Here is a 24,832-nt window from a genome sequence, read left to right as displayed (position 1 = left end):
TTGCAGAATACTAAATATAGACGAAATAAAAAACTAATTGCACAGTTTGCTTTAACTTTGCGAGACGAATCTTTTGAGCCTAATTAGTCAATGTTTGGACAATAATTCACAAATACAAACGAAATGCTACAGTGGAGAATCATGCACTATGCAATGCAAACTTTGCCGAACTAAACGCGCCCTAGTATGTTTTTACAGTATAGTGGTCAACCTCTAACTTTGAAAACCCTTTTCAAAGTTGAACACAAAAGCGGAGGGAAAATTTTCCTCAATCCCATGATGTTCTAGTTCATTGCGAGGAAAATTGAATGGATGGTGTGTATGTGAGATTTGTTTTTTTAATAGTAGGTATCTATGGACTCTGGATGAGTACTCCCAAATATCTATGGACTGTTCTGGATGTTAAGTATCACATATTACTTCCTTGGTGGTAGTAGGAAAAATAGGAAAACTATCTTTCTATTAGATCTAATATACATGCATAATCTAACTTTCCTATTTAATGTAACGTGACATGCTGATAAAATCTAAGTGTATTTTCTCAAAAATATTTATTTTGTAATAAAAAATCTAAAGTTGTAGCATTTTTTTTTGAAAAACTAACGTGATCCCCAATATTTGTTTTCACTTTTCCTACCTCTCAGTCGCTGACTGCTCAGCCACCTGCTTTATCCATGAAATTGAGTTTCTAACTTGATAGTTTCGCCATGACGTTATATAACAAAGGTTAAAATGTCCATCCTTCTAAGTTGCTTGAAGTTAAGTGGCAGTCCTAGGTACTTGCAAGGGATCTACTTGCAAGGGAATGATAAGATCTGCCAAGCAACATCTGAAAGAATGTTGTCCAAATCTCCAATTGAAACTCACTACAAAAAAGGATAGAACTCACCCTTTTGCGAGGTTGGTCACTAGTCTAGAGGCTCCCCCAAATGCGTCCAGTAGGGACAAAGCAACAAACACTTCTTCTCTTACTAGATTTAGAAAAATCACAGTGCCAATGAGACTCACCCTGGGCTTAGCCGATCTGTGTTGGATGGGATTGAGCAATCCTTGTGTGGTCAAATCAAACCATCTCTAAAGCGGATCAACTATTAAGGACAAAGAGAAGAGGAGAAAGAGGGTCTCCTTGTTTCAGTCATCCCCTCACACGCTAGAACCATTTGCCTTAACGAAAATAGACGTGGAGGCTGTTAATGGCAGAGTTGTCATCCGTGATCTCCATCATCGGTTTCCAAAACCGAGATGCAGAGGTCTAACAAAATAGTCCCAGTGCACTGAAGCAAATGCTTTTGCGATATCAAGCTTGAGGAACAATGTAGGACATTTGGCCTTTTATGTAAATCTGTGATTGCATTCTATGTACTAATGCTCCACCGCTTTATGACGACACTCCGGCTTCTTGAGACTAGTTGATTGAGGCCTTCTTTGACAGAGCTTTCAAAGGAGCTTCACGTGTGAAAACGGTTTGTCAAGCCAAAACCAAGCAAAAAATGATGAAGCTGGAGTCATTTTGGTCTAAAAGCCGAAACCATAAAAACGAGGCTTTTTTTGGCTTCACTATTTTTGGAGAAACCAAATCCTGCCAAAGACGACGTAAGGCAACCTTGAGATTAATTTAGCAGCACTATGTGTTAGGCTGATCAGTCTTAAGTCAGTCACTCTAACGGCATCTGCTCTCTTCGGGATTAGAATCAAGTGAACCGTGAGAGATTTGTATGAAACTCATGTGTTTCAGGCTCCTTAAAAAGTTCCCTTGTTTCTTACTGACACCGCTAGTTCCTTGCCCGTACGTTGACAGGCGATCTAACCAGCTGCATGATCTACCTGCGCTTGAGGGTTTCTCTGTGCTCATGTTGTGATTCTTTGGGGAGAAAAAGATGCGTTTGCTCCTGCAAGAAAAAGACGAACCCGTTCAACTCAATCATTGGATCTCTGTTCGGTTGGCTGGTTCGTATCGTTGCTGGTTCATGAAGAAGTACTGCTGACTAGTTTGTGTGAGAGAAAAATATTGTTCCGGCTAGAAATTTACGATCGTTTATGACAAGCCACAGCCAAACGAACAGGCTGAAGATTTTGCTGCTGCGCCTGCCAAGCACTGGTCAACAGCAAATTTACCCTGCCTTGGCGCCAACGGGCGCGGAATCTACCGCTGCCGTGCATGGGCTCCAATGCCAGAGCAGCGGACGGTAACACACAACACAAGGAGCTTGCGATCGAGCTGCGTTGCGAGGGCAGAGAAAGAGACGGGCAGTGTTGTTTCTATTTCTGTTGCATGTGTGCGTGCGTGTGTTTCTATCTTTAGCGTAGAAATGGTGAGCACGGCGTTGTCCGCGTCGTGCGCGTTCATGCAGTGGGTCGCGGAGCTTGACCCGGCAATGGCGCCCACGTTCCGTGGCTGTGGGATGGCGCAGCAAAGATCGGGGCGTGGGCGGACATGCAGGAGATCATACCGAGCGTGTAATCGAGTCAATAAAAGGGAAGAAAACCAGAAAATGCAGTAGTTCGTGCGCTGCGCCAAAATTCTCTTGTGCCTGCTTGTTCCTGTCTTCGAGCGCGAGTTCATCGCGAGTTCCAGCGCGAGAGAGAGAGAGTCAGGAGGGAGGGCGAGCGTTCTAGCGACGATTGATCCTGAGCCGATTTCAACAAGTGGCATCAGAGCTAGATTCAGTCGCTGGGATCGTCACCGAGCCATCACCGCAGCGTTCATGCCTCGCGGAGCATCCAGATCGCCGCTGCGCCGGCGATCGTGGTCACCCTTCGGCAGTCGCTCAGGAGGGAGCGGCGGAAGGAACCGTGGGCTGGTGATCCACCGCACGGTCAAGGAGGTCGGCAACGCGGGATGGCCAATGCTGACGAGAACGAACTACACCGATTGGGCGGCGCTGATGCGCGTCATGCTGCAAGGACGGCATCTGTGGGACGCCATCAACGTCGGCACGGACGACTTCACCGACGACCGGAACGCCCTCGAGGCGCTCTGCAAGTCGGCGCCGGAGGAGCTGCGGGGGAGCATCGCCAACAAGACCACGGCCAAGGCGGCGTGGGACGCACTCAAGACCCGGTACATCGGCGTCGATCGGGTGCGGAAGGCCAAGGCGAAGACACTGCGCCGCGAGTTCGACGGCATCACCTTCAAGGAAGGGGAGACCATTGACGACTACGCGAGCCGCATCACCAGGATCACCGACCAGCTCGCGATCCTGGGTGAGGAGCACGAGGAGGAGGAAATCGTGCGTAAGTTCCTGGAGGCTCTCCCTGATCGATTTGAGCAGATTGCGGTGGCAATTGAGACGCTCCTCGATCTTGAGGACGTGTCTCTGGATGAGTTGGTTGGGTGGCTCAAGGCGACGGAGGAGCGCCTTAACCGCATGAAGGGGAGAGGTGGCGGCGGATCGGGCAGCAGCGGCGCCGGCAAGGAGATCGACGGCAAGCTATACTTCACCGAGGAGCAGGTGATCGCCCGCCTCGCGTCGCGCCTCAACATCAACTCCGAAGGGTCGGCGAGGCGCGGCAAGGCGCCGTCCGGCCCAGGCAAGCGTCGCGGCGGCACTGGCCGCGGCAAGGAGCGCGGTAAGGACGCGCGCTCGGGGCCGCCCAAGGGCGGCGATGGCGGTGAGGATGACGACTGCTGCCATTACTACGGCAAGAGCGGCCACTGGAAGCGCGAGTGCCGCAAGAGGAAGCGGGATGAGGAGAAGGCGGCGGCGGCTGCGAATCAGCCACAGGCGAACCTGGCTCAGGCGGAGCAGGAGGCGCCGGCTCTGTACATGGCGATGGTGACGCCGTCAGAGACGGTCATCCACGGAAGCCACCGCACCGAGCAAGTCTTCCTCAACGAGCACAAGGTCGTGGCGGACCTGGACGCCGACGGTGAGCGCGGGGAGATGCAGTGGTACCTCGACACGGGAGCATCGAACCACATGACCGGCGACGCGTCCATCTTCTCCGAGCTGAACCTCGGTGTCATCGGCTTAGTGCGGTTCGGGGACGACTCCCTCGTGGAGATCGCTGGGCGCGGCACCGTGCTGTTCGCGTCCAAGGACGGGGGCCACCGGGCGTTCCACGACGTCTACCACATCCCGCGACTCCGCAGCAGCATCCTCAGCGTCGGCTAGCTTGACGAGCATGGGTGCAAGATCGAGATCGAGGAAGGGATCCTACGAATGTGGGATTGGGCCACTCATGAGCTGCTCGCCAAGGTAAAGCGCGCATCGAATCGCCTTTACATTTTGCCACTCAAGCCATCACCACCGGTGTGCCTGGCTGCCTCGTACGGCAACGAGGAGTGGAAGTGGCATGCCCGCTTTGGGCATCTCGGCTTTCAAGCGCTGAACAAGATGGGGCGAGAAGGGATGGTGCGAGGACTTCCGCAGATCGAGCATGTCGAGCACGTCTGCGACGCGTGCCTGGCCGGGAAGCAACGTCGAGCACCGTTCCCGCAGGCCGCGAACTACCGCGCCGTCAAGCCACTGGAGCTCATCCATGGGGACCTATGTGGCCCCGTCACGCCTGCGACACCCGGCGGCAAGCGCTACATCATGCTGGTCGTCGACGACATGTCTCGGTACATGTGGGCGACGCTCCTCGCCAACAAATTCGACGCTGAGGAGGCGTTCCGCAAGCTGCGCGCCGGCGTCGAGGTCGAGTCCGGGCGGAAGATCAAGGCGTTCCGCACCGATCGTGGGGGGGAGTTCATATCGGCGAGCTTCCTCGAGTATTGCTCCGAGCGCGGCATCAAGCGGCACCTCACCGCACCGTACAGTCCTCAACAGAACGGCGTGGTGGAGCGCCGGAACCAGACCGTGCTCGCCATGACGCGGAGCATGATGAAGGCCAAGGCGGTTCCAGCCTGGCTGTGGGGGGAGGCTGTGATGATGGCTGTCTTCCTCCTCAACCGCGCCCCGACGAGGAGTCTGGTGGGGCGCACGTCGTATGAAGCGTGGTATGGCGAGAAGCCGGCTGTGCACTTCCTGTGGGTGTTCGGGTGCGTGGCGCATGTCAAGACCACCAAGCCGAACGCCGGGAAGCTCGACGACCAAAGCACGAAGATGGTGATGATCGGCTACGAGCCCGGCTCGAAGGCCTACCGGGTGTTCGACCCTGTCGCGAACCGGGTGCACGTCACTCGCGACGCGGTCTTTGAAGAAGACGCGGCGTGGGACTGGAGCGTGTCCGACAACACGGGCGGCACGGCGGGGTTCGACTACAGTGCTAGCCAGGACACACTCGTGGTGGAGGACGAGTGGGGCGAGGCGCAGCCCGGGGAGCCGACTGATGCGCCTTCAGCGCACTCACCGCTTTCTACGGACCAGCACCTCTCTTCGTCGAGCTCCGAGGCGACGTCATCGGCTGTGTCGTCACCACGAGCACCGCGTGTCCACGGCGGGCCAGTACCCTGGCAAGGTGAGCTGCCAAGGAAGCAGGATGTGGCAGCTCAGTTCGTGTCTCCTACATCGGGCGCATTGGAGATGCTGGACGCGGACGACGACGAGGAGGCTGCGCACCGCTTCAGGGTCGTCGACAACCTGCTGTACGACGACGACGAACTTGTAGCAGATGGCGATCTGCTGCTCGCCGCCGACACCGAGCCGTCCACATACCAGGAGGCGACGGACCGCAAGGAGTGGAAGCAGGCCATGTCGGAGGAGCTCAAGTCCATCAACGACAACAAGACGTGGACGCTCACCGACGTGCCTCTAGGGGTGAAACCCATCGGCCTCAAATGGGTTTTCAAGATCAAGCGCGACGCCGACGGCAACGTCACCAGGCATAAGGCCCGACTGGTGGCGAAGGGATACGTGCAGCGCGCCGGCGTCGACTTTGACGAGGTGTTTGCGCCGGTGGCGCGCATGGAATCCGTGCGGTTCCTCCTCGCCATTGCTGCACATCATGGGTGGACGGTGCACCACCTCGACGTGAAATCGGCGTTCCTGAATGGGGACCTGGCGGAGGAGGTCTACGTCGAGCAACCGCCGGGGTACGCTGTCCGTGGCAAGGAACGCAAGGTGTACAGGCTTCACAAGGCATTGTACGGGCTGCGGCAAGCGCCCAGGGCGTGGAACGCCAAACTGGACAGCTCGCTGCAGTCCCTTGGGTTCAAGTGCAGTGCGGCTGAGCACGCGGTGTACGTGCGGGGCTCCGGCGGCAACCTGCTGCTCGTCGGAGTCTATGTTGATGACCTCGTCGTGGTTGGGGCGAACCAGGCGCAGGTCGATCGGTTCAAGGCGGAGATGGCCTGACTCTTCAGCATGAGCGACCTCAGGCCACTGCACTACTACCTCGGCATCGAAGTCCGTCAGAGCGCGAAGGGCGTCACACTCTGTCAAGGCGCCTACGCAGACAAGATCGTCGAGAAGGCTAGGCTCTCGGGGTGCAATCCTTGCAGCACTCCGATGGAGCCGCGACTAAAATTGAGCAAGGCGAGCTCAAACCCTCTGGTGGACAAGACACTGTACCGCAGCATCGTCGGAAGCCTAAGGTACCTGGTTCACACACGCCCTGACATTGCATTCGCAGTGGGCTATGTGAGTCGTTTCATGGAGGCGCCCACCACCGAGCATTGGAGCGCCGTCAAGCACCTGCTGAGGTACATTGCCGGGACAAGGTCCTATGGTTGTGTCTACCGGCGAGGGGAGGGAGCCATGGAGCTGATCGGCTACAGCGACGCTGATCATGCCGGGGACTGCGACGACAGGAAGAGCACCTCGGGAGTGTTTTTCTTCCTGGACCAGAGCCCTGTGAGCTGGCAGTCCTAGAAGCAGCGCGTGGTGGCGTTATCGACGTGCGAGGCGGAGTACATCGCCGGCGCCACCGCGGCGTGTCAGGGAGTTTGGTTGTCGCGCCTGCTCTCTGATCTGGTGAACGCCAAGGTCGTCGCACCGTTGATCTACATCGACAACAAGTCCGCGTTGGCGCTGGCCAAGAACCCGGTGCTGCACGACAGGAGCAAGCACATCGACGTCCGGTTTCACTTCATCCGTGACTGCATTAGTTCCGGTGTGATTGAGACGGATTTCATCAAGACGGGTGACCAGCTGGTGGATTTGCTCACTAAGCCGCTTCCGCGCGAACGCCTGCAGGAGTTGCGTGGTCGGAGCGGTGTCATCAACACTGGTTCTGCGCAACAGAAGTAGGGGGGAGTGTGTTGTTTCTATTTCTGTTGCATGTGTGCGTGCGTGTGTTTCTATCTTTAGCGTAGAAATGGTGAGCACGGCGTTGTCCGCGTCGTGCGCGTTCATGCAGTGGGTCGCGGAGCTTGACCCGGCAATGGCGCCCACGTTCCGTGGCTGTGGGATGGCGCAGCAAAGATCGGGGCGTGGGCGGACATGCAGGAGATCATACCGAGCGTGTAATCGAGTCAATAAAAGGGAAGAAAACCAGAAAATGCAGTAGTTCGTGCGCTGCGCCAAAATTCTCTTGTGCCTGCTTGTTCCTGTCTTCGAGCGCGAGTTCATCGCGAGTTCCAGCGAGAGAGAGAGAGAGAGAGAGTCAGGAGGGAGGGCGAGCGTTAGCGACGATTGATCCTGAGCCGATTTCAACAGGCAGTGCAGTGATGAAGATAAGGACCTGCCCTTTGGAAGCACACACACACAAACCAACACTGACATCAAAGGGGGGCCAGGGGAGGAGAGGGAGAGCCTTCTTTAAGATCACACCACAACCTCCCCTCCCCCCTCCTCATTGCCCTCTCTCTCTCCCTCTCCATTGTGTCACTCACTCTATACTAGGTCCTAGGTAACTAGCAGTTGAGCTCTTAAATTCTTGCTTGAGGTGCAGTAGCAAGACACACGACTACAAACAGGCTGATCAGCTGATGCCCGGTGGCTTCAGGATCTTGCCAAGGTTTGCGAGGTCCCATTTTGCTTCTCCCCTGGGCTTGCAGTTGCGTTTGAGTGCACCTCTGAGGCTTTGATTGGCCCTCGCGCTCCGTACTTAAGCTCTCCGCCTCGTCCATGGCGTTGCAGCTCTCAGGACTTGCTGTCGCCTGCTAGCCGCTGCTTCTACTCCACCTAGCTGAAAGGTAGAACCGAGATCAGTCTGGGAATTCGTTAAAGATCACTTCTTCCTCTGCAATCCGATCACTTCAGGTCTTGGAACGAACATCGCGAATTGACGCTTCTTTTGTTCCACCTCCTGTCCGTCCGTGCAGAGTGTAGTTGGTCCTGAATTCTTGGTCCGGTGCTGTTGGAAATGTTCTTGAGGTCGAAGATCCAGGAGGTGATCCTGCGGAGGAGATCGAGGTCAATGAACAGCGCCGGCGCGCAGAGGAGCCACGTCCCCGATCAGGCCGCGAGCTCGTCGACCGTTCCATGCGACGGCGACGGCGGCGGGGCCGGGGCAGACGCCGCCGGCAGCAAGAGTGCCGCTGCACGTGCCCTGTTCGCCTCCCCGAGGCTGCTGCACTCTTCCTCCCTGCCCGCCGGCACCTTCGCCTTCGTCAAGAGCCCCGCGCGGGATGCCGAGTCCGAGACGGCCTTCTCCATGAGCCCGACGTCCGTGCTCGACGCGGCGGCGGCCTTCGCGCCAGGCCCGGACGGCGTCGGCAAGCGCCGCCGGCCGTGGCGGGCGCGGGACAACAACGGCCTCGCGGACGCGCTGGACTGCAGCGACCACCACCAGCAGCAGCAGCAGGAGCGGATCGTGCTCGCGGCGACGTCGTCGTCCTCGCTGGTCAGGTCGTGCTCCCTGGACCGCCGCGTCGAGTTCGGCGTCAAGAACAAGAGCTCGTGGCTGCCCCTCAGCGCCTGCAGCGGCCGCGAGGCCACGTCGCCGGCGCCGGCCGATCCGCGGGAGATAATAGAACCGTCGTCGGAGGACTACACGTGCGTCATCTCCCGCGGGCCCAACCCGAGGACGGTGCACATCTTCGGCGACCGCGTCGTGGAGGGCGGCGCCAGCGCCGGCGCCGCATCGGAGAGGGAGAGCTCGCCGCGGCCGATCAATCTGCCGCCGCGCGGCGATCGGGGATTCTTCAGCCTCTGAATGGTCCATCCATTCGCGCGTAGCCTGATGCCTAGTAGGTAAAGAAATTGAGTTTGCTGAGTGTTATTATTGTTGCTGTATTGTACTGGTTGCTCCATTTCCATCTGATCGGACGATCATAGATGTTTTCTTGATCAGATGATGTACTAGACGTTTTGTCCAGGATGAGCTGAAGCTGTGATATAAATTTCATTATGTTGTTATTACTAGAAAAAAAAAGCTGCAAATTTAGCTCCCAGTGGCTGAACTACTCTGTGATAAATTTTGTCTCCAAACTCGTTTCTGCGACCAGCGCAATCAGAATGTCAGATCAACCCTGACTAACATAGCTTCATAGCACTACGAGTTCTGACAGTAGCTCAGAACATCTCATCTCCCCAATCCTGACAAGAACTCAGACCATTTCCCAACGAATCCAGCATTAAGGGTGCGTTTAGATCAAAAAAATTTTGGATTTTGGCTCACTGTAGCATTTCGTTTGTATTTGGTAATTAGTGTCTAATTATGGACTAATTAGGTTCAAAAGTTTCGTCTCGCGATTTCTCGACCAACTGTGTAATTAGTTTTTTTTTCGTCTACATTTAGTACTCCATGCATGTGCCGCAAGATTCGATGTGACAGTTATTATGCAAAATTTTTTGCCAACTGAACGGGGCCTAAACCATACCGATCTTTAAGAGCATGCTATTGCTGCATGCCCTGGGTGAGGCGAGTCCCCAATCATTGGTGGGTTTCTTGCGGCATGAACCCATGGAAAAGAGCTCAATGATTGATGTCTCTTGTGGCGAGCCCTGTCTGCCCTGCTGCCCTGCTCACCCAGACCAGACGATCGGGCGGGCGGGGCTGTGGGGCGGATGCGCCCAGCGCCCACTTGAGCGGTGCCTCGTCGCCGTCAGGGGCCCCGCCCCGGGTTCACTGGTCTCTCTGCCCCGTGGTCTCATTCTCATCTGATCTCATCCCCGAGAGTGTTTCGGTTTCTCTGTCAAGCTTCCTTTCCGTGACGCCGACTGGTTTGAAACTGACGCCCATTTTCTTCCTTACTTTTTAGTGACTGTTACGCATCACGCTGTCAGCTCCACAGCTGATGATGGCCTGGTGTGACGGGGCATTGCCTGAGCATTGAAATCTCTCTCTTTCTTTGCAGGCCATCATATTCATGATGATGAGTTTGAGCACCAGACCATTTTTTTGTGATGAGTTTTAGCTTCAGTTGTGCTGATAATTCTTGTAAAATAAAAAGGGTGGTTTGGCTAGCTTAGTAGTGCCTTTTCAAGGGTTGGTGACACGGCGGTGCAATTGTTTTTTTTTCTTTCCTTTTGGTCTTTCTAAGGATATAATCAAGTTGTGGCAACAACAGCCATCACTGATTCACAAATACATGTCATTATCATGCAGCTCTTCTTTACTTGCTCTTCTGAACCTTTTTGTCCTGTTGTAAAATTGGAGCTTGGAACATTGCTCATGTTCTCCGAAATTAATTTTGTGCACCTAGAACGAGTACCGACAAATCTGGCTCATGAACTCAACAGCACATGATGTACACATTTTGACCTGCTTCATGGCCTCCTGCCTTCCTGTCACCACAACTCATCCTCTATTGAAGTCAGTTGAAACGAACAAGTACAGTACAGGTGGCTTAATTGATCTCTCTCCTGAATCAAAGTGCCTACAGACAAAGCTTCTTTGTATAAAGCTTCAAGTAAACTATAAACCTGACTTTCAACCCCACTCCTCACACAAACTGACCAAAAGAAAAAGAAGACGAAGAAGCGCAAGTACATAATTTTATGCAGATACGCCATTAGCACCCTGACGTAACTATACAAAGATAGGACCTACTATCAGGTTTCACTATATAGAATGCCACACAAGTAAGCCCAGAATATCTCAACTGAATAAATTAATTGGAGTAAAATTAACACACACATTAAAATTAGAAGTGCTATGGAGAAACTATTCCTATGTCAATGTCATATGCTGGACTATGTTTGCTGAGCTGACTGGTGTTTCAAAAGTTCACCCTTAAAATAGCACCAAACTGGACCATCAATATCAAGAAATTTCAGCCATCAAAACCTCGCAAACCATTACACAGACGGCGAACTGAAGTAGTCATCACTACGATGAACAGTCACTTTTGGTATTTACAACGTTCAGAAACCAGTTAATCCATTCACACGAAAACTAGTGTCATCAAGAATTAAAGAGAGCACATATTAGCATACTGATGAAGTGAATCCCTCCAGTGTCCAGATCTTGGATTGGATGCCTTTATGAAATTGTACATCTCTCAAGACCAGAGATAAATATGATTCCTGTCCGAGGTAGCAAGAGGTCCTAGTCCGCACCATGCACTTGCGAGAACAGGTGAAGAATGACCCTCTAGGATGGTCGGTGTTCCATTCTTCAGTCTAGACCATATGTAAACAGATCCATCAGAAGAACCAGCAGCAATGCAATTTTCATCAGGGCTAATACAAGGTTTGCCCCAGCTGCCCACCGCTCTGTTACCCATGGCCCTGAATGTTCCACAAATCTCCAATGTTCTAACATCAAAAAGGTTGTGCACATTATCTCTCCCACTTGTAAGAATAAAATTTTTGCTCCGTGACACACAGACCGAGGTGACATCAAGATGAGCAGCTATCTGTGTAGTGCATTTCCCACTACGGATATCCCATAGCCGAAGATTTCCATCCCTATGGCCCGAACAAATGATGTCACCATCAATGAAAGCTAGTGAGTTGGGGTTGCTTGCAGACATTATGGTGCTTTTGCAGAAACCTGTCTGTAAATCCCAAGTCTTGATAGTACGATCATTGGATGAACTAGCAACAACAAAGCTCTTCACCCAGCTTGCATCAACAGATGAAACATTTTTGGTGTGACCAGTCAGAGTGTGACGAGGACGTCCCCCATTGACTTCCCACACAAATAGCTTATTGGAGCTACAAGCAGCGATCACAAACTTGTTATCATTGGTCACGGCAAGATCATTAACAGACCCCAAGCAACCATGTAGGGTGGAGGTCAAGGCACCAGTAGATGCACTCCATATCTTAACAGTTTGATCCTGACCCCCACTAATTAGCTTGTCTGAGTTATGCTCAAACATCAAGGATCCACACCCACCATCATGAGCACGAATAGTTATTGTGCATGTTGACGGGATTGATGTTTCCATGTAACCAGCTTCAGAACGCCGTATGATGCCATCAGCTTCTTGCTGTGCATTAAGTTGTATACCACCAACTCCAGCTGTCTTTAGCTTTAGAACCATCTCCTCATACATCGCATTGGCCTAGACAATTATTTTACAACTATTAAAACAGTAACTTATACATGCAAGTGTTATGGGTACAGTTTTTAGCTAAATATGGGGCAGATATTTCAAGACTGGTGTAAGAAGGTCACTTACAAGGATACACTTCGGCAGTCAATGCAAATCATAGAACTAAACTAACGAAATTCTACCAAGAGAAATATTGTACTGTTGCTTGCACCATTATGGTATTATAAGCATCCTTGTTTTGATGTATCTCCAATTCTTCATTGGTTATTACAGGATCATTGCAACTATGATAAAGGAATATACATTGCTAATACAACAACAACAACAACAACAAAGCCTTTAAGTCCCAAACAAGTTGGGGTAGGCTAGAGTTGAAACCCAGGAGAAGCAATCAAGGTTCAGGCATGTGAATAGCTGAATATACATTGCTAATAGGTAAATTTAATTTTTCTATCATGCTCAGTAGGCAAGCCACAAGCATATTGCTTGGACAATCCCCGATTTCAGATATCGCATATTGCAAACGTGCATTTTAAGCAACAGAAGGAAAATAAGGTACCTCGTTGAGCCTCTCTGCGTCTTTCATCTTCTCTAGCATCCATCGATCAATCAGACTTTGGTTCTCATCCTCTGCAGCTTTTAGTTTCGCCAATGCTTGTTCAAGTTCGGCTTTCACTGTCTGATGCTCTTGAATGAGAAGATCTAAGGCTTTTGTTTTTTCATCAAGTGACTGCTTTAGTTGTACATTCTCTTCGCTGTAAAAGTTTTGCACAAGTGCTAAGTACCATGTTCTCCACAACTGTGAACAAGATTAGCAAAAATAAATCACATTTAATACCTCGTCTTCTCAAGTTCAGCCTGCAAACTTGTAACCATAGCTTCCTTCTCTTTGAGCAGTGCTTTTGATGCTTTACCTTCTTCTATCTCGATTACAAGCTGCTCAGAGAGCCGGGATTGTGCCTTGTAGCAGTGCTGCAGCTCCAACTCATGCTTCTCAGCCCTCTCTTTCCACTCCAAAGCCTACAAGGAGTTAACAAAACAGCCTCTCCTTCACTCAACACCCAAGTTATAGTCCAAAATTCTCGAAAAAAAAAACTGGGATGTCCCGGCGATACAAACAGTTGAATTCAGTAGGCTCAAGTAATATGATCAGTAACACACATTCGTTTGCAGACTTCAAAGTACGATAAAAAAGGGAAGGAGTAAACTGCAAGATTGGGAAAAGTAGGGAGAGGAGAATAGGAGATTGGCCTCACGTGGGCGGCGAAGGGACGGGTTAGCGCCTCGATGGCCGGGCTGTGCGCCCCTTCCTCGGCGAGGTGCCTCCGTTTCAGCGACCGCAGGGCGCGCCGGATCGCCGCCCTACCAGCCTCGGCCTCGGCCATCGTCCTGCACACACCCGGCAACAACAGCAAAGCGTCCCCCTCGGGTCAGGCAAGCAGCAAAGAAGAAATAAACTGATTTAGCTGCCGAGTTGAAGGATTCCTCACATTCTCCCGTGGATTTCGGCAGCAGCAGGGGAGAAGGAGGCCGCGCGTCCGGTGGCTTCAGTTCTCGGCCAGGGCGGCTCGGTTCCGCTCTTCGTCGAAGACTAGACGAAACTAGAAGAAAGAGGAAGACGAAGAAGCGAAGGCGGCGTCCGGGCCCGCAAGTGGACTCGGACTCGTGCTGGATAGCGTGGGCCAGTACATGGGCCTTTGGCCCAAGCCCAATAAGTGAACTGGGCCGATGGGCGAAAGGGACATTCCGGGCTTGGGGGCCACGCATGGTTTTCTTCTCCGCTTCCTCCGCTGCCTCCCTTCCCGGCGAAAGCATCGGCCGCCGCCTCCTCCACGCCCACCCCACGGGCGCATTGGTTGGCTGTTTCTTTCCCTCTCCCCGGACCCCTGCCGTCCTGCGCGAACAAGGTTGCCCGGGCACCTCGCTGTCGTCGAGTCTGAACCGTGCTGCGCCGCGGAGGGAAGTGAGTGAGATAGAGAGGGGAAAGGAAGATCAGATATAATGGCGGTTGCTGTCCTGCTGCGCCAGAGGGCGCTCTCGTCGCCCCACGCGGTCTCCTTGTGCCGAAATGGTACGTACTACCTTGGGAGGTTGGATCCTTGGGCGTTGCCTATGGTGGCTGGTCGGTTTGTTTGTTCCTTTGGTTGGGGTCCGGTGACATGTGTTCGGTGGAATGCCAAAACTAAACGCGCCCTCTGCAGACATTACCGACCAGTGGTGGTATCAGTGGTAGTCTCTATATGCAGGTTATTAGTAGCATCACTGTGTTACGTTTCATGTTTGATTGGATAAATAAGCAGTTGGAAAAGGCGATAATTTTCTTGTTCGGTTGTGATTGTAGTTTTCTTTTCTCCTCTGATGAATAGAGCATAGCTTTGAAGAAATTTACCATACTAGGAATAAGAAATTGTGGTCTCAATTTTGGTGTTTATGGCATATACGGAATGGACAGCACAGTGTTGTATCGTGGTTATGCTATTATTTTATATTTCTTTGCCTTGTACTTTAAAATTTGCTTTAGTACTTCACTTTGTTCCAGTGTCAAAGCCACTGGTGGTTCTATCCATTATACGTTGTTCTTACATATCTAAAATTGCTTTTCTGTCTAACAAGCTCCATACTCTGTACAGTTGTTTATACTAGTGGCCTTTTTTCCAATTCTGGTCTACACTCAATGGTGAATTCTACTAATTTGAGATTTTGGAGGGCCTACCATAACTCTGGGAAGTTTGATTTGACTGATCTGACGTAAGAATCAATACGTATCCTATTGACATGTGTAAAATTCAAGTTTTTTCCTTGCATGTCCAAATTTGGGTGTATAAGTTTCATGCATTTTGTACCATACCTTCAACACAATCCATTCCTTGACTCCTAAAGTAACCTTCCAGTCTGGGATGCTGTTATTATAGTGGCTTGAATTATGAGTACAGTTCAAAATAGCCGGGATGCACTTATATTGTAGTTTGTTTAGTTCTCCATGTAAACTTCAATTAAGCTATGTGCTACCTCGGACAACAGGCATCCTCATATCTGGTACCCTAAAGCCCGAGAAAAGAAGCGTAATGTGTTTTTACATGTTGGCCCTACAAACAGTGGGAAAACTTATAGTGCTCTCAAGAGACTAGAAGCAAGCGCTTCAGGTACTATTTTGATCAACCTGCACTAAAGAACGTACTGTTACCATGGTTGCTGAGTTCTCTTCAAATTTTGTAGGTGTGTACTGTGGACCTCTGAGATTGTTAGCAAGAGAGATAGCCCAAAGGTTAAACAAAGTTAACGTCCCATGTAACTTGATTACTGGACAAGAAAGGGACGAAATTGAAGGTGCAAAACATAGCTCAGTGACAGTTGAGATGGCTGATGTGACAACCGACTATCAATGTGCTGTTATTGATGAAATTCAGGTACTTAAAGTAACACTCATTTGTAGACTGCTAGGATGGGATATCAGAGATGTCTATAAATAACTACAAATAGTAAGCTAGAGGCTTGTGTATTTGATTTTATTTTTTAATAAATGATCAAAACAATTGTGTTTCTCACTGTCAATAAAGAGTTATTTGGAATATCTCCCATCATTCTAATTTTGTCTTATTCCATGGAATAGATGGTTGGTTGTAAATCAAGGGGTTATTCGTTCACACGTGGACTTCTGGGGCTTTGTTCAGATGAACTTCATGTCTGTGGTGACCCAGCTGCTGTTCCCCTTATTCAGCGAATTCTTGAAGCTACTGGTGATGTAGTTACGGTAATCTAGATGAACTAACCAAATACTACTACAGCGGACTTATATATTATTTATTTATTTTTGTCCATATATCGTAGTTGTGAATTTGAAGTGTGTTAAGGTTAGATCAAACACACGAAAGTACTGCATTGATAAATATTTTCTTAGAAAGATTTTAAACATATTAAAATCGATAATAGTGGTTAAAACTTGTATTTTGGAGAATGCAGCAATGTCCATGCCACTTATATGTGATCACAGGCGGTACTAGACAAGATAGTTACAATCTAAGGCCATGTTTGGATCTCCTAAGAAAAATGAGAATGAGATTCAAACACTTAACTATCTATCCAAACCCTACTATTTAGAGATTTTCACTATGCGAAGGCAATAATCATTATGAGAATGAGATTCAAACACCCCTCATTTGTTTAACCTAGAATCCAGATTCCATATCACTATTGAGAATCACTATGAGAGTGAGATCCAAACATGCCCTAAGTAGGGCAAGGGCAATTGAGTAGTATGATAGATGGTGTTATCCACGAAATATGATATTCAACATATATAAATGTGAACAAAGACATATTTGAGTATGTGACAGTGCCAGAAAAGTGCTGCATATCTTAAGCCTGAGTGGAGAGAATTTGAAATACTTAAGCTCAAAGTCAGCTAAGGCTTGCAAGATACAGATATTGTTGATGTTTCATCACATAATAGGTAACTACATCATATCTCTTTCTTGTACAAAAAAAATATTGTCTATCCATGTCAAGAAATCTAACTTCATAATGGCAGTATCCTTGCAGAGTAACATGGTTGGCAACCTTAACACACTTCAAATTCACAACTACAATATATGGACAAAAATAAATAAATAATATATAAGTCCGCTGTAGCAGTATTTGGTTAGTTCATCTAGATTACCATAACTACATCACCAGTAGCTTCAAGAATTCACTGAATAAGGGGAACAGCATCTGGGTCACCACAGACATGAAGTTCATCTGAACAAAGCCCCAGAAGTGCACGTGTGAACGAATAACCCCTTGATTTACAACCAACCATCTATTCCATGGAATAAGACAAAATTAGAATGATGGGAGATATTCCAAATAACTCTTTATTGACAGTGAGAAACACAATTGTTTTGATCATTTATTAAAAAATAAAATCAAATACACAAGCCTCTAGCTTACTATTTGTAGTTATTTATAGACATCTCTGATATCCCATCCTAGCAGTCTACAAATGAGTGTTACTTTAAGTACCTGAATTTCATCAATAACAGCACATTGATAGTCGGTTGTCACATCAGCCATCTCAACTGTCACTGAGCTATGTTTTGCACCTTCAATTTCGTCCCTTTCTTGTCCAGTAATCAAGTTACATGGGACGTTAACTTTATTTAACCTTTGGGCTATCTCTCTTGCTAACATTCTCAGAGGTCCACAGTACACACCTACAAAATTTGAAGAGAACTCAGCAACCATGGTAACAGTACGTTCTTTAGTGTAGGTTGATCAAAATAGTACCTGAAGCGTGTGCATCTAGTCTCTTGAGAGCACTATAAGTTTTCCCACACTATAAGTGCTGCATATCTTAAGCCTGAGTGGAGAGAATTTGAAATACTTAAGCTCAAAGTCAGCTAAGGCTTGCAAGATACAGGTATTGTTGATGTTTCATCACATAATAGGTAACTACATCATATCTCTTTACAACAACAACAACAACAACAACAAAGCCTTTAAGTCCCAAACAAGTTGGGGTAGGCTAGAGTTGAAACCCAACAGAAGCAATCAAGGTTCAGGCACGTGAATAGCTGTCTTCCAAGCACTCCTATCTAAGGCTAAGTCTTTGGGTATATTTCATCCTTTCAAGTCTCCTTTTATATGCCTCTACCCAAGTCAACTTCGGTCTTCGTGAATAGCTGTCTTCGAAGCACTCCTATCTAAGGCTAAGTCTTTGGGTATATTTCATCCTTTCAAGTCTCCTTTTATTGCCTCTACCCAAGCCAACTTCGGTCTTCCTATTGACTTGGGTAGAGGCAATAAAAGGAGACTTGAAAGGATGAAATATACCCAAAGACTTAGCCTTAGATAGGAGTGCTTGGAAGACAGCTATTCACGTGCCTGAACCTTGATTGCTTCTGTTGGGTTTCAACTCTAGCCTACCCCAACTTGTTTGGGACTTAAAGGCTTTGTTGTTGTTGTTGTTGTTGTAAAGAGATATGATGTAGTTACCTATTATGTGATGAAACATCAACAATATCTGTATCTTGCAAGCCTTAGCTGACTTTGAGCTTAAGTATTTCAAATTCTCTCCACTCAGGCTTAAGATATGCAGCACTTTTCTGACACTGTCACATACTCAAATATGTCTTTGTTCACATTTATATATGTTGAATATCATATTTCGTGGATAACACCATCTGTCATACTACTCAATTGCCCTTGCCCTACTTAGGGCATGTTTGGATCTCACTCTCAGAGTGATTCTCAATAGTGATATGGAATCTGGATTCTAGATTAAACAAATGAGGGGTGTTTAAATCTCATTCTCATAATGATTATTGCCTTCGCATAGTGAAAATCTCTAAATAGTAGGGTTTGGATAGATAGTTAATTGTTTGAATCTCATTCTCATTTTTTCTAGGAGATCCAAACAGGGCCTTAGATTGTAACTATCTTGTCTAGTACCTCCTCTGATCACATATAAGTGGCATGGACATTGCTGCATTCTCCAAAATACAAGTTTTAACCACTATTATCGATTTTAATATGTTTAAAATCTTTCTAAGAAAATATTTATCAATGCAGTACTTTCGTGTGTTTGATCTAACACTAATAAATGTTGAGTTGTGACCGTTATAAAAAATCACAGCTATAGAGTAAACCCATCTGGGAACCTCCTTAATGGGAAGATTACGTGCAGTCTTATGCAGCTCTGGTTGGTGATATGCTATTATGCTGCTGTTTTGTATATGCAAAGAATATCCAAGTAGATTTGAGAGGTCTTTGTCCTTGCCCAAATGAATTTGTTGTTCTGCATAATACTCCCTCCGTTCCAAATTATAAGTCGTTCTGGCTTTTCTAGATGTATCTAGACATAAGTGTCGATCTATATGCATAGCAAATTTATGCAATAGAAAAGCAAGAATGAATTATAATTTGGTATGGAGTTATTTTCTTTTCCTTGATAATGCTAAAGTACTGATGCAAGCATATAACGAATGTTATCAGGCAAATATCCAAATTTACAGATCCTATGTTGTTGAGCAGGTTCAATATTATGAGAGACTATCTCCTTTGGTTCCTCTGAAGTCTCCACTTGGGTCTTTCTCTAACATCAAGGCAGGAGATTGTTTAGTAACATTTTCAAGACGTGGAATTTATACTCTCAAGGTTGGTATGGTTCAACTGGCCATTGCAGCATTGCTTCATATATCTAGCATTTGCATGATGTACTCCACATATCTGAGAAATAAACATAAAATGTCCTTCAAAGTTCTTGAAAAACATAAAACAAATACAGTAAAGCCTAGGAAATGAGCAAAATCAGACATCTGAGGATAGTTGTTTCTATTTAGCAACCATCAAAGTATGTTTGTTTTCCTTATGCTTTTCATAAGCCTTGCCAATTGAATACTCCTTGTAAACTGAAGTCTGTGAAACAGATAATTCAAATCCACAACCATAAAACAAGTGGATCCATTAAACCAGGGGCAGATTCAATGCACAAGGATCAAGGACCAGCAACGGAGTTACCACGACAATGCCTGCTAACTTTTTTCCCTATGTCTTCACATTAAAACCCTGAAAACATATCCTTGTATTGATCTACAGATAACAGATTAGAATTCATTATCATTAAAAAGATATCCAGTAGATGAAGTGAATATGAAGTTTCTGGCACCTTTCTTATTTTGCAAATTTTCATGCATTCAGAAAAGAATTGAAAGGGAGGGAAAACATCTTTGCTCTGTGGTCTATGGTTCATTGCCACCAGAAACTCGAACAAAGCAGGTATTTGCTTACATCTGGGTATCTACTGTCATACTATACTATTGTACTTTTGCCTCATTGATGCCACATGTTCCATATGTTAAGATGAATAGCAGCATGTGTAAGATGTTACTTCGGTAATACTCACTGATAATCATACAGGGCCATCCAGTATTGATGCTGGACTTTAAAGTACACATCCAACCAGTTTTTTTCTTGGTTTGTGCAATTAATGCCATAACCCACAAGCTCATAATTTGAGCCAGAATTTCAAGATTTTGTGAGTCATGTTTGTAGTCTTTTTTTTGTGTCATAAAAGTAACCTTGCTGGTGGTCATGCGTGAATTAACCTATTCCTTAAGCTTGCAGGCGACAATGTTCAATGATGATACCAGTGACCTTAATGTGCTAGTAGCTAGTGATGCTATTGGAATGGGTCTTAATCTGAACATTTCCAGAATTATTTTCTCTACAATGATGAAGTTTGACGGTTTCTGCAACAGGGAACTAACTGTGGCCGAAATCAAACAGATCGCTGGTATTGAATTTTCTTCGTATGTTTTACCTCTAGAAGTTTCCTTTTCGCCCTTTTGTTTTCCCTTGATTCACAGGCTGTTGAGCATCAGTTTGGGCACATCTTACATGTTTTAACTTTTACCTTCTTTCTGTAGGCAGGGCCGGGAGATATGGGTCTAAGTTCCCTGTTGGAGAAGTGACCTGTCTAAATGCTGAAGATCTCCCATTGCTGCACTCGTCTCTGAAATCAGCTTCCCCCATTATAGAGGTCCTCTCTTTACTGCACTCTTGATTACTTTCCATCAATATGAATGCAGCAAGAAGCTTTGTATAGTTCATAATTAGCACAAACAACCACAACTACTGACTTTGTTTCTCTACAGCGTGCTGGACTTTTCCCCACATTTGATTTATTATCTTTGTATTCACGATTACATGGAACTGACTTTTTTCACCCTGTACTGGTAAGCTAAACAAACCATCTCTCATGCTATGTGTAAAATGCCTCAATACAAACACATACTTTGGATTCTATAACTGATTGTCAACAACAAAGTTACATGCTTTACTTGACAAACAACTTAGTGGTGATACTGTGATAACCATTTAGCTGGGATACTATAAGTTCCTGTGCTATTTTTCAATATCCATCAGAAGTTTCTAGCACTATAAAAACTCAGTCCCGAGGCCTGAGGGAAGAACTCCCCTGGGTTTTGCACTAAAACGAAACAACTCGTCAGCAGGACTGAGAAAACCGCCCAGATCCCAGATACCATTAGTTTCTAGCACTATAGCTGCTTCATAATTCTTTAGGTGGTTGGTTCAAGCAAATATGTCACAATCTTTTGAATGCGTCAATTGAATTTCCTTCACAATATTTTCATTTCTTTTGAGGTATCTGTGTATTTGTTGAAGGGTGGGCCTGGTGCAAGCGGTAGAGTCTTACCGCCTGTGACCGGAAGGTCCCGGGTTCGAGTCGCGGTCTCCTCGCATTGCACAGGCGAGGGTAAGGCTTGCCACTGACACCCTTCCCCAGACCCCGCACAGAGCGGGAGCTCTCTGCACTGGGTACGCCCTGGGTACGCCCTTTATCTGTGTATTTGTTCAAACTTCTGGTGCTCAGCTTGAGTTGACTTGCTCAGAATATTGAACTAGAGTTGCCTTTCGTCTATCTACATTGTATAGGAGGAATAGAATTGGTGGAATAGGCGATTGTATTTCTGAGTCTCATGGGCAGATTATATAGGTGTACATTGCTTTGGAGACAAGAAGGCTCCCTTAGAGATAATATAAGGCAAACTGGGATTACATGATCCTAATCTACCATATCTGGAGATATCATCTCTTGAATAGCTTGTTATCATATTTAGTTTTCTCCCACCAAATATATATCAATGCTTTCTGGCTTTTTGCAGCTACTTCTTATGGTCAGAAAATGTGTATTAGTTTTCATTTTGTTGGGCTGCAGGAACGTTTCTTGGAGAAGGCTAAACTGTCACCAGACTATTTTATTGCTGATTGTGAAGATATGTTGGTAAATTTTTCCATAAGTACCTTTTTCTTTATTGGGTCAAATTTTCTACAAGGAACATTGTATAAAATCAAGATGAAATCATTTGGGTAGAAATAGACTGGATGCCTGCTGAAAAAACAATAACATCGCATTATCCTTAAATTTATAACAATAGCGCAACTTTCCTAGGTAGAGTATGTTTTCTGTTAAGTTGCAAATTGTTTTAAGTATTATTTCTTTTGTTGTTTTAACAGAAGGTTGCTGCTATTGTTGATGATTTCCCTCTTGGATTGTATGATAAATACCTCTTCTGTATCAGGTGATCTATATTACTGTGATACTGTACCAATTTGTCCTCTTGTATGTATTTTTGAATTGTCTTGCTTCACAACTCTTGTGAACTACTGTTATCTAATTACTTTTCAACTCATATTGCAGTCCAGTGGACATACGTGATGATATATCTGTCCAAGGACTAGTTCAGGCAAGCATTTCTATCTTATTGTTTTTCTTTGCTATATTTTTGTGGAACTAGGACACATGTTTCTAATTTCGTCAATATGCAGTTTGCAGAAAATTATGCAAGGAAAGGCATTGTTCGCCTTAAAGAGATATTCACACCTGGAACATTACAGGTTCCTAAAACAGACAATCAACTCAAGGAGCTTGAATCAGTTCACAAGGTTATTTATTTGCACCTAAATTCTTGCTGCTAGTAACTTCACATGCCTGAACCATGAGCAGGCTTTACATCCACGAATAATATCACAATCATTGATGCCTTGTATATATTTATTTTATTATTCTTTCTTGTTCTTTTTGTTGGCCTTTCATGTTGGGTTTCAACTCTAACCTACTGCAACTAGCCTGAGACTAAAAGGCTTTGTTGTTGTTGTAGTAGTAACTTAGTAACTTGTTAGTTCATAGCCATTTACTGTATATATTGTCAACATTCTTCTGAATACAAATTATTTTCAGTACTCTAAAATTGTTGCATTGAGATTAAGCATCATTTATTATGGTGATCACTTCAGGTCCTAGAGTTATATGTGTGGTTAAGCTTCAGAATGGATGATTCCTTTCCAGACCGTGAAGTGTCTGCCTCTCAAAAGTCAATCTGTAGCATGTAAGTTCTTAGATCCGTCTAGAACTCTTTTTTGGACATTCTGTAGATCAATTCTGTAGAGTTTTTGTCTCTGGTAATATCAGGTTGATCGAAGAATATCTGGAGAGGTCAGGATGGCAACCACAAGGCCGAAGAAAGTTTTTGCGTGGAGCACAAAAGCTGCTCCAAGAATACGATGAATCGCAATTGTATGATCTCTTTAATCTCCAGTAATGTCTGGTATTGTTTTCAATGTTTGGGATAACCGTGCAAACCTCTTCTACACAAAATAGACTTTTCATCTTCAATTAACTCCACAAAATATATATTACTCCCTCCATTCCAAATTGTAAGTCGTTCTGACTTTTCTAGTTTTGCTATGCACCTAGAAATGTATATCTAGTGCACAACAAAAGCTATGTATCTAGAAAAGCCAAAACAATTTACAATTTGGAACGGAGGGAGTATTATGGGAGGGGTGCATTAAAGCTTGAACCTTGAAGAACAGTGCTAGATTCCCTAGAGGTACTTGCACATCGTAGGCTGTATTGCTACTCTGCATCATGTATGGGACCATTATCTGTCTCGACGGCAGCTTTACCTCTTGATATATTTGTTGAAAGCTGTTCTTGCTATTTTTTTATATATATTTCTCTCCACCAATAGAATGTTCCTGCACTAGTCTTTAAGTAACCATCTCGGTGTTAATGAACAGGCGCAAATATTTTCAAGAAGTCAACCCAGGACCAAAGTAGAAGGCCTATACAGGAAAGTGAGTCTCACCACTTTTCAGTCCAGATTTGAGGAACCATCCAGAGCATTTGAGGAACAGGCGCAAATATTCTCACTGGTTATGGATCATCGGCACAAAGTCAAACGACATTTCGGATGACAGAAGAGATACGTGGACTCATCTCAAACCGTGATCATCTACATTGATTTGGCAGCACGCATTCCCATCAACCAGATTCTGTTCGACCAGTAGCACTTCATACCCCAAATGAAACTACACTCCAGTGTAAAGTCAAGGAAAATAGAACCATGAGCCCATGACAGGGCCGCTTGTGAGACGGAGATTGCGTATTAACAGGCATGCAGACAGTAGTGCAAGCTAACCTGAGTTCCATGAGCAGCAGCAATGGCGGCTCAAATCCTGTATATAAAGAGGACAATAATATTGCTTGTGCTGTTATTCAGTGCAAAATCTGAATGTTTATGTATCCATTGACACTTTAGTAGACATTTTATACGCACTAACTAATAGCTAATGGCCCGTCTGTAGCTTTGTACATAGATTCTTTTCAGATTTTTTAAAGTGTCCCGATGTCACATGTTCATTGCTGATGAGTTGCAAAATGAAGTTCCAAACGATGTTACGATGAGGGCAAAAATTTTCTAAATAATGTTTCTCTCCCAAAACAACCGTTGCCATGCCTTAATCAATTGCAGTATTTGTCCAGAAAGGGCCCAAAAAAATGCCTTAATCCATTCCAGTATTTACCCAGAAAGGGCCAACAAAAGGGAAAAAAAGGAACCGGTATCCACGGTTACCATTAAATCACAGACCCTCGATTCGGGGCAGATCCAGCCCAAAACTCCATTGATGTCACCTCGACTACACCATGGCTTTTTTTTAAAAAAAAAAATTTAACCCTTTTTTTAATATAATTTTAAATCTAACACTGTCGTT

General features: G+C 46.4%; 4 protein-coding genes across 4 annotated transcripts; 3 read left to right on the top strand and 1 right to left on the bottom strand.

Annotated features, from left to right (window-relative positions):
* Positions 1–6,248: 6,248 nt before the first annotated feature.
* Positions 6,249–6,755, top strand: LOC136453387 (secreted RxLR effector protein 161-like). Its single transcript, XM_066453957.1, has one exon. The coding sequence runs from the start codon at positions 6,249–6,251 to the stop codon at positions 6,753–6,755; it is 507 nt and encodes a 168-aa protein (XP_066310054.1).
* A 932-nt stretch (positions 6,756–7,687) lies between these two features.
* LOC136461445 (uncharacterized) lies at positions 7,688–9,151 on the top strand. The gene is made up of 2 exons (XM_066460741.1): positions 7,688–8,020; positions 8,150–9,151. Exon 2 carries the CDS (start codon positions 8,191–8,193, stop codon positions 8,980–8,982), a length of 792 nt encoding a protein of 263 aa, XP_066316838.1. The 5' UTR covers positions 7,688–8,020; positions 8,150–8,190; the 3' UTR covers positions 8,983–9,151.
* A 1,950-nt stretch (positions 9,152–11,101) lies between these two features.
* LOC136461350 (autophagy-related protein 16-like) lies at positions 11,102–13,911 on the bottom strand. Its single transcript, XM_066460702.1, has 5 exons — positions 13,765–13,911; positions 13,531–13,663; positions 13,113–13,294; positions 12,834–13,029; positions 11,102–12,283 (listed from the first exon to the last, which is right to left on the bottom strand). Coding segments are annotated over exons 1-5 (1,524 nt in total). The 5' UTR covers positions 13,767–13,911; the 3' UTR covers positions 11,102–11,272.
* Positions 13,912–14,041: 130 nt separating this feature from the next.
* LOC136461261 (ATP-dependent RNA helicase SUV3, mitochondrial-like) lies at positions 14,042–24,478 on the top strand. Its single transcript, XM_066460646.1, has 17 exons — positions 14,042–14,345; positions 14,905–15,022; positions 15,296–15,417; positions 15,491–15,681; positions 15,885–16,025; positions 19,286–19,408; positions 19,952–20,029; positions 20,378–20,546; positions 20,680–20,792; positions 20,908–20,988; positions 21,993–22,058; positions 22,292–22,356; positions 22,476–22,521; positions 22,604–22,720; positions 23,072–23,163; positions 23,247–23,351; positions 23,858–24,478. Exons 1-17 carry the CDS (start codon positions 14,276–14,278, stop codon positions 23,895–23,897), a joined length of 1,737 nt encoding a protein of 578 aa, XP_066316743.1. The 5' UTR covers positions 14,042–14,275; the 3' UTR covers positions 23,898–24,478.
* Positions 24,479–24,832: the final 354 nt, after the last annotated feature.

Source organism: Miscanthus floridulus, chromosome 1 (assembly GCF_019320115.1).
Source record: "Miscanthus floridulus cultivar M001 chromosome 1, ASM1932011v1, whole genome shotgun sequence".
Lineage (NCBI taxonomy): Eukaryota > Viridiplantae > Streptophyta > Magnoliopsida > Poales > Poaceae > Miscanthus > Miscanthus floridulus.
This window is presented reverse-complemented; position numbering and strand designations above follow the sequence as displayed.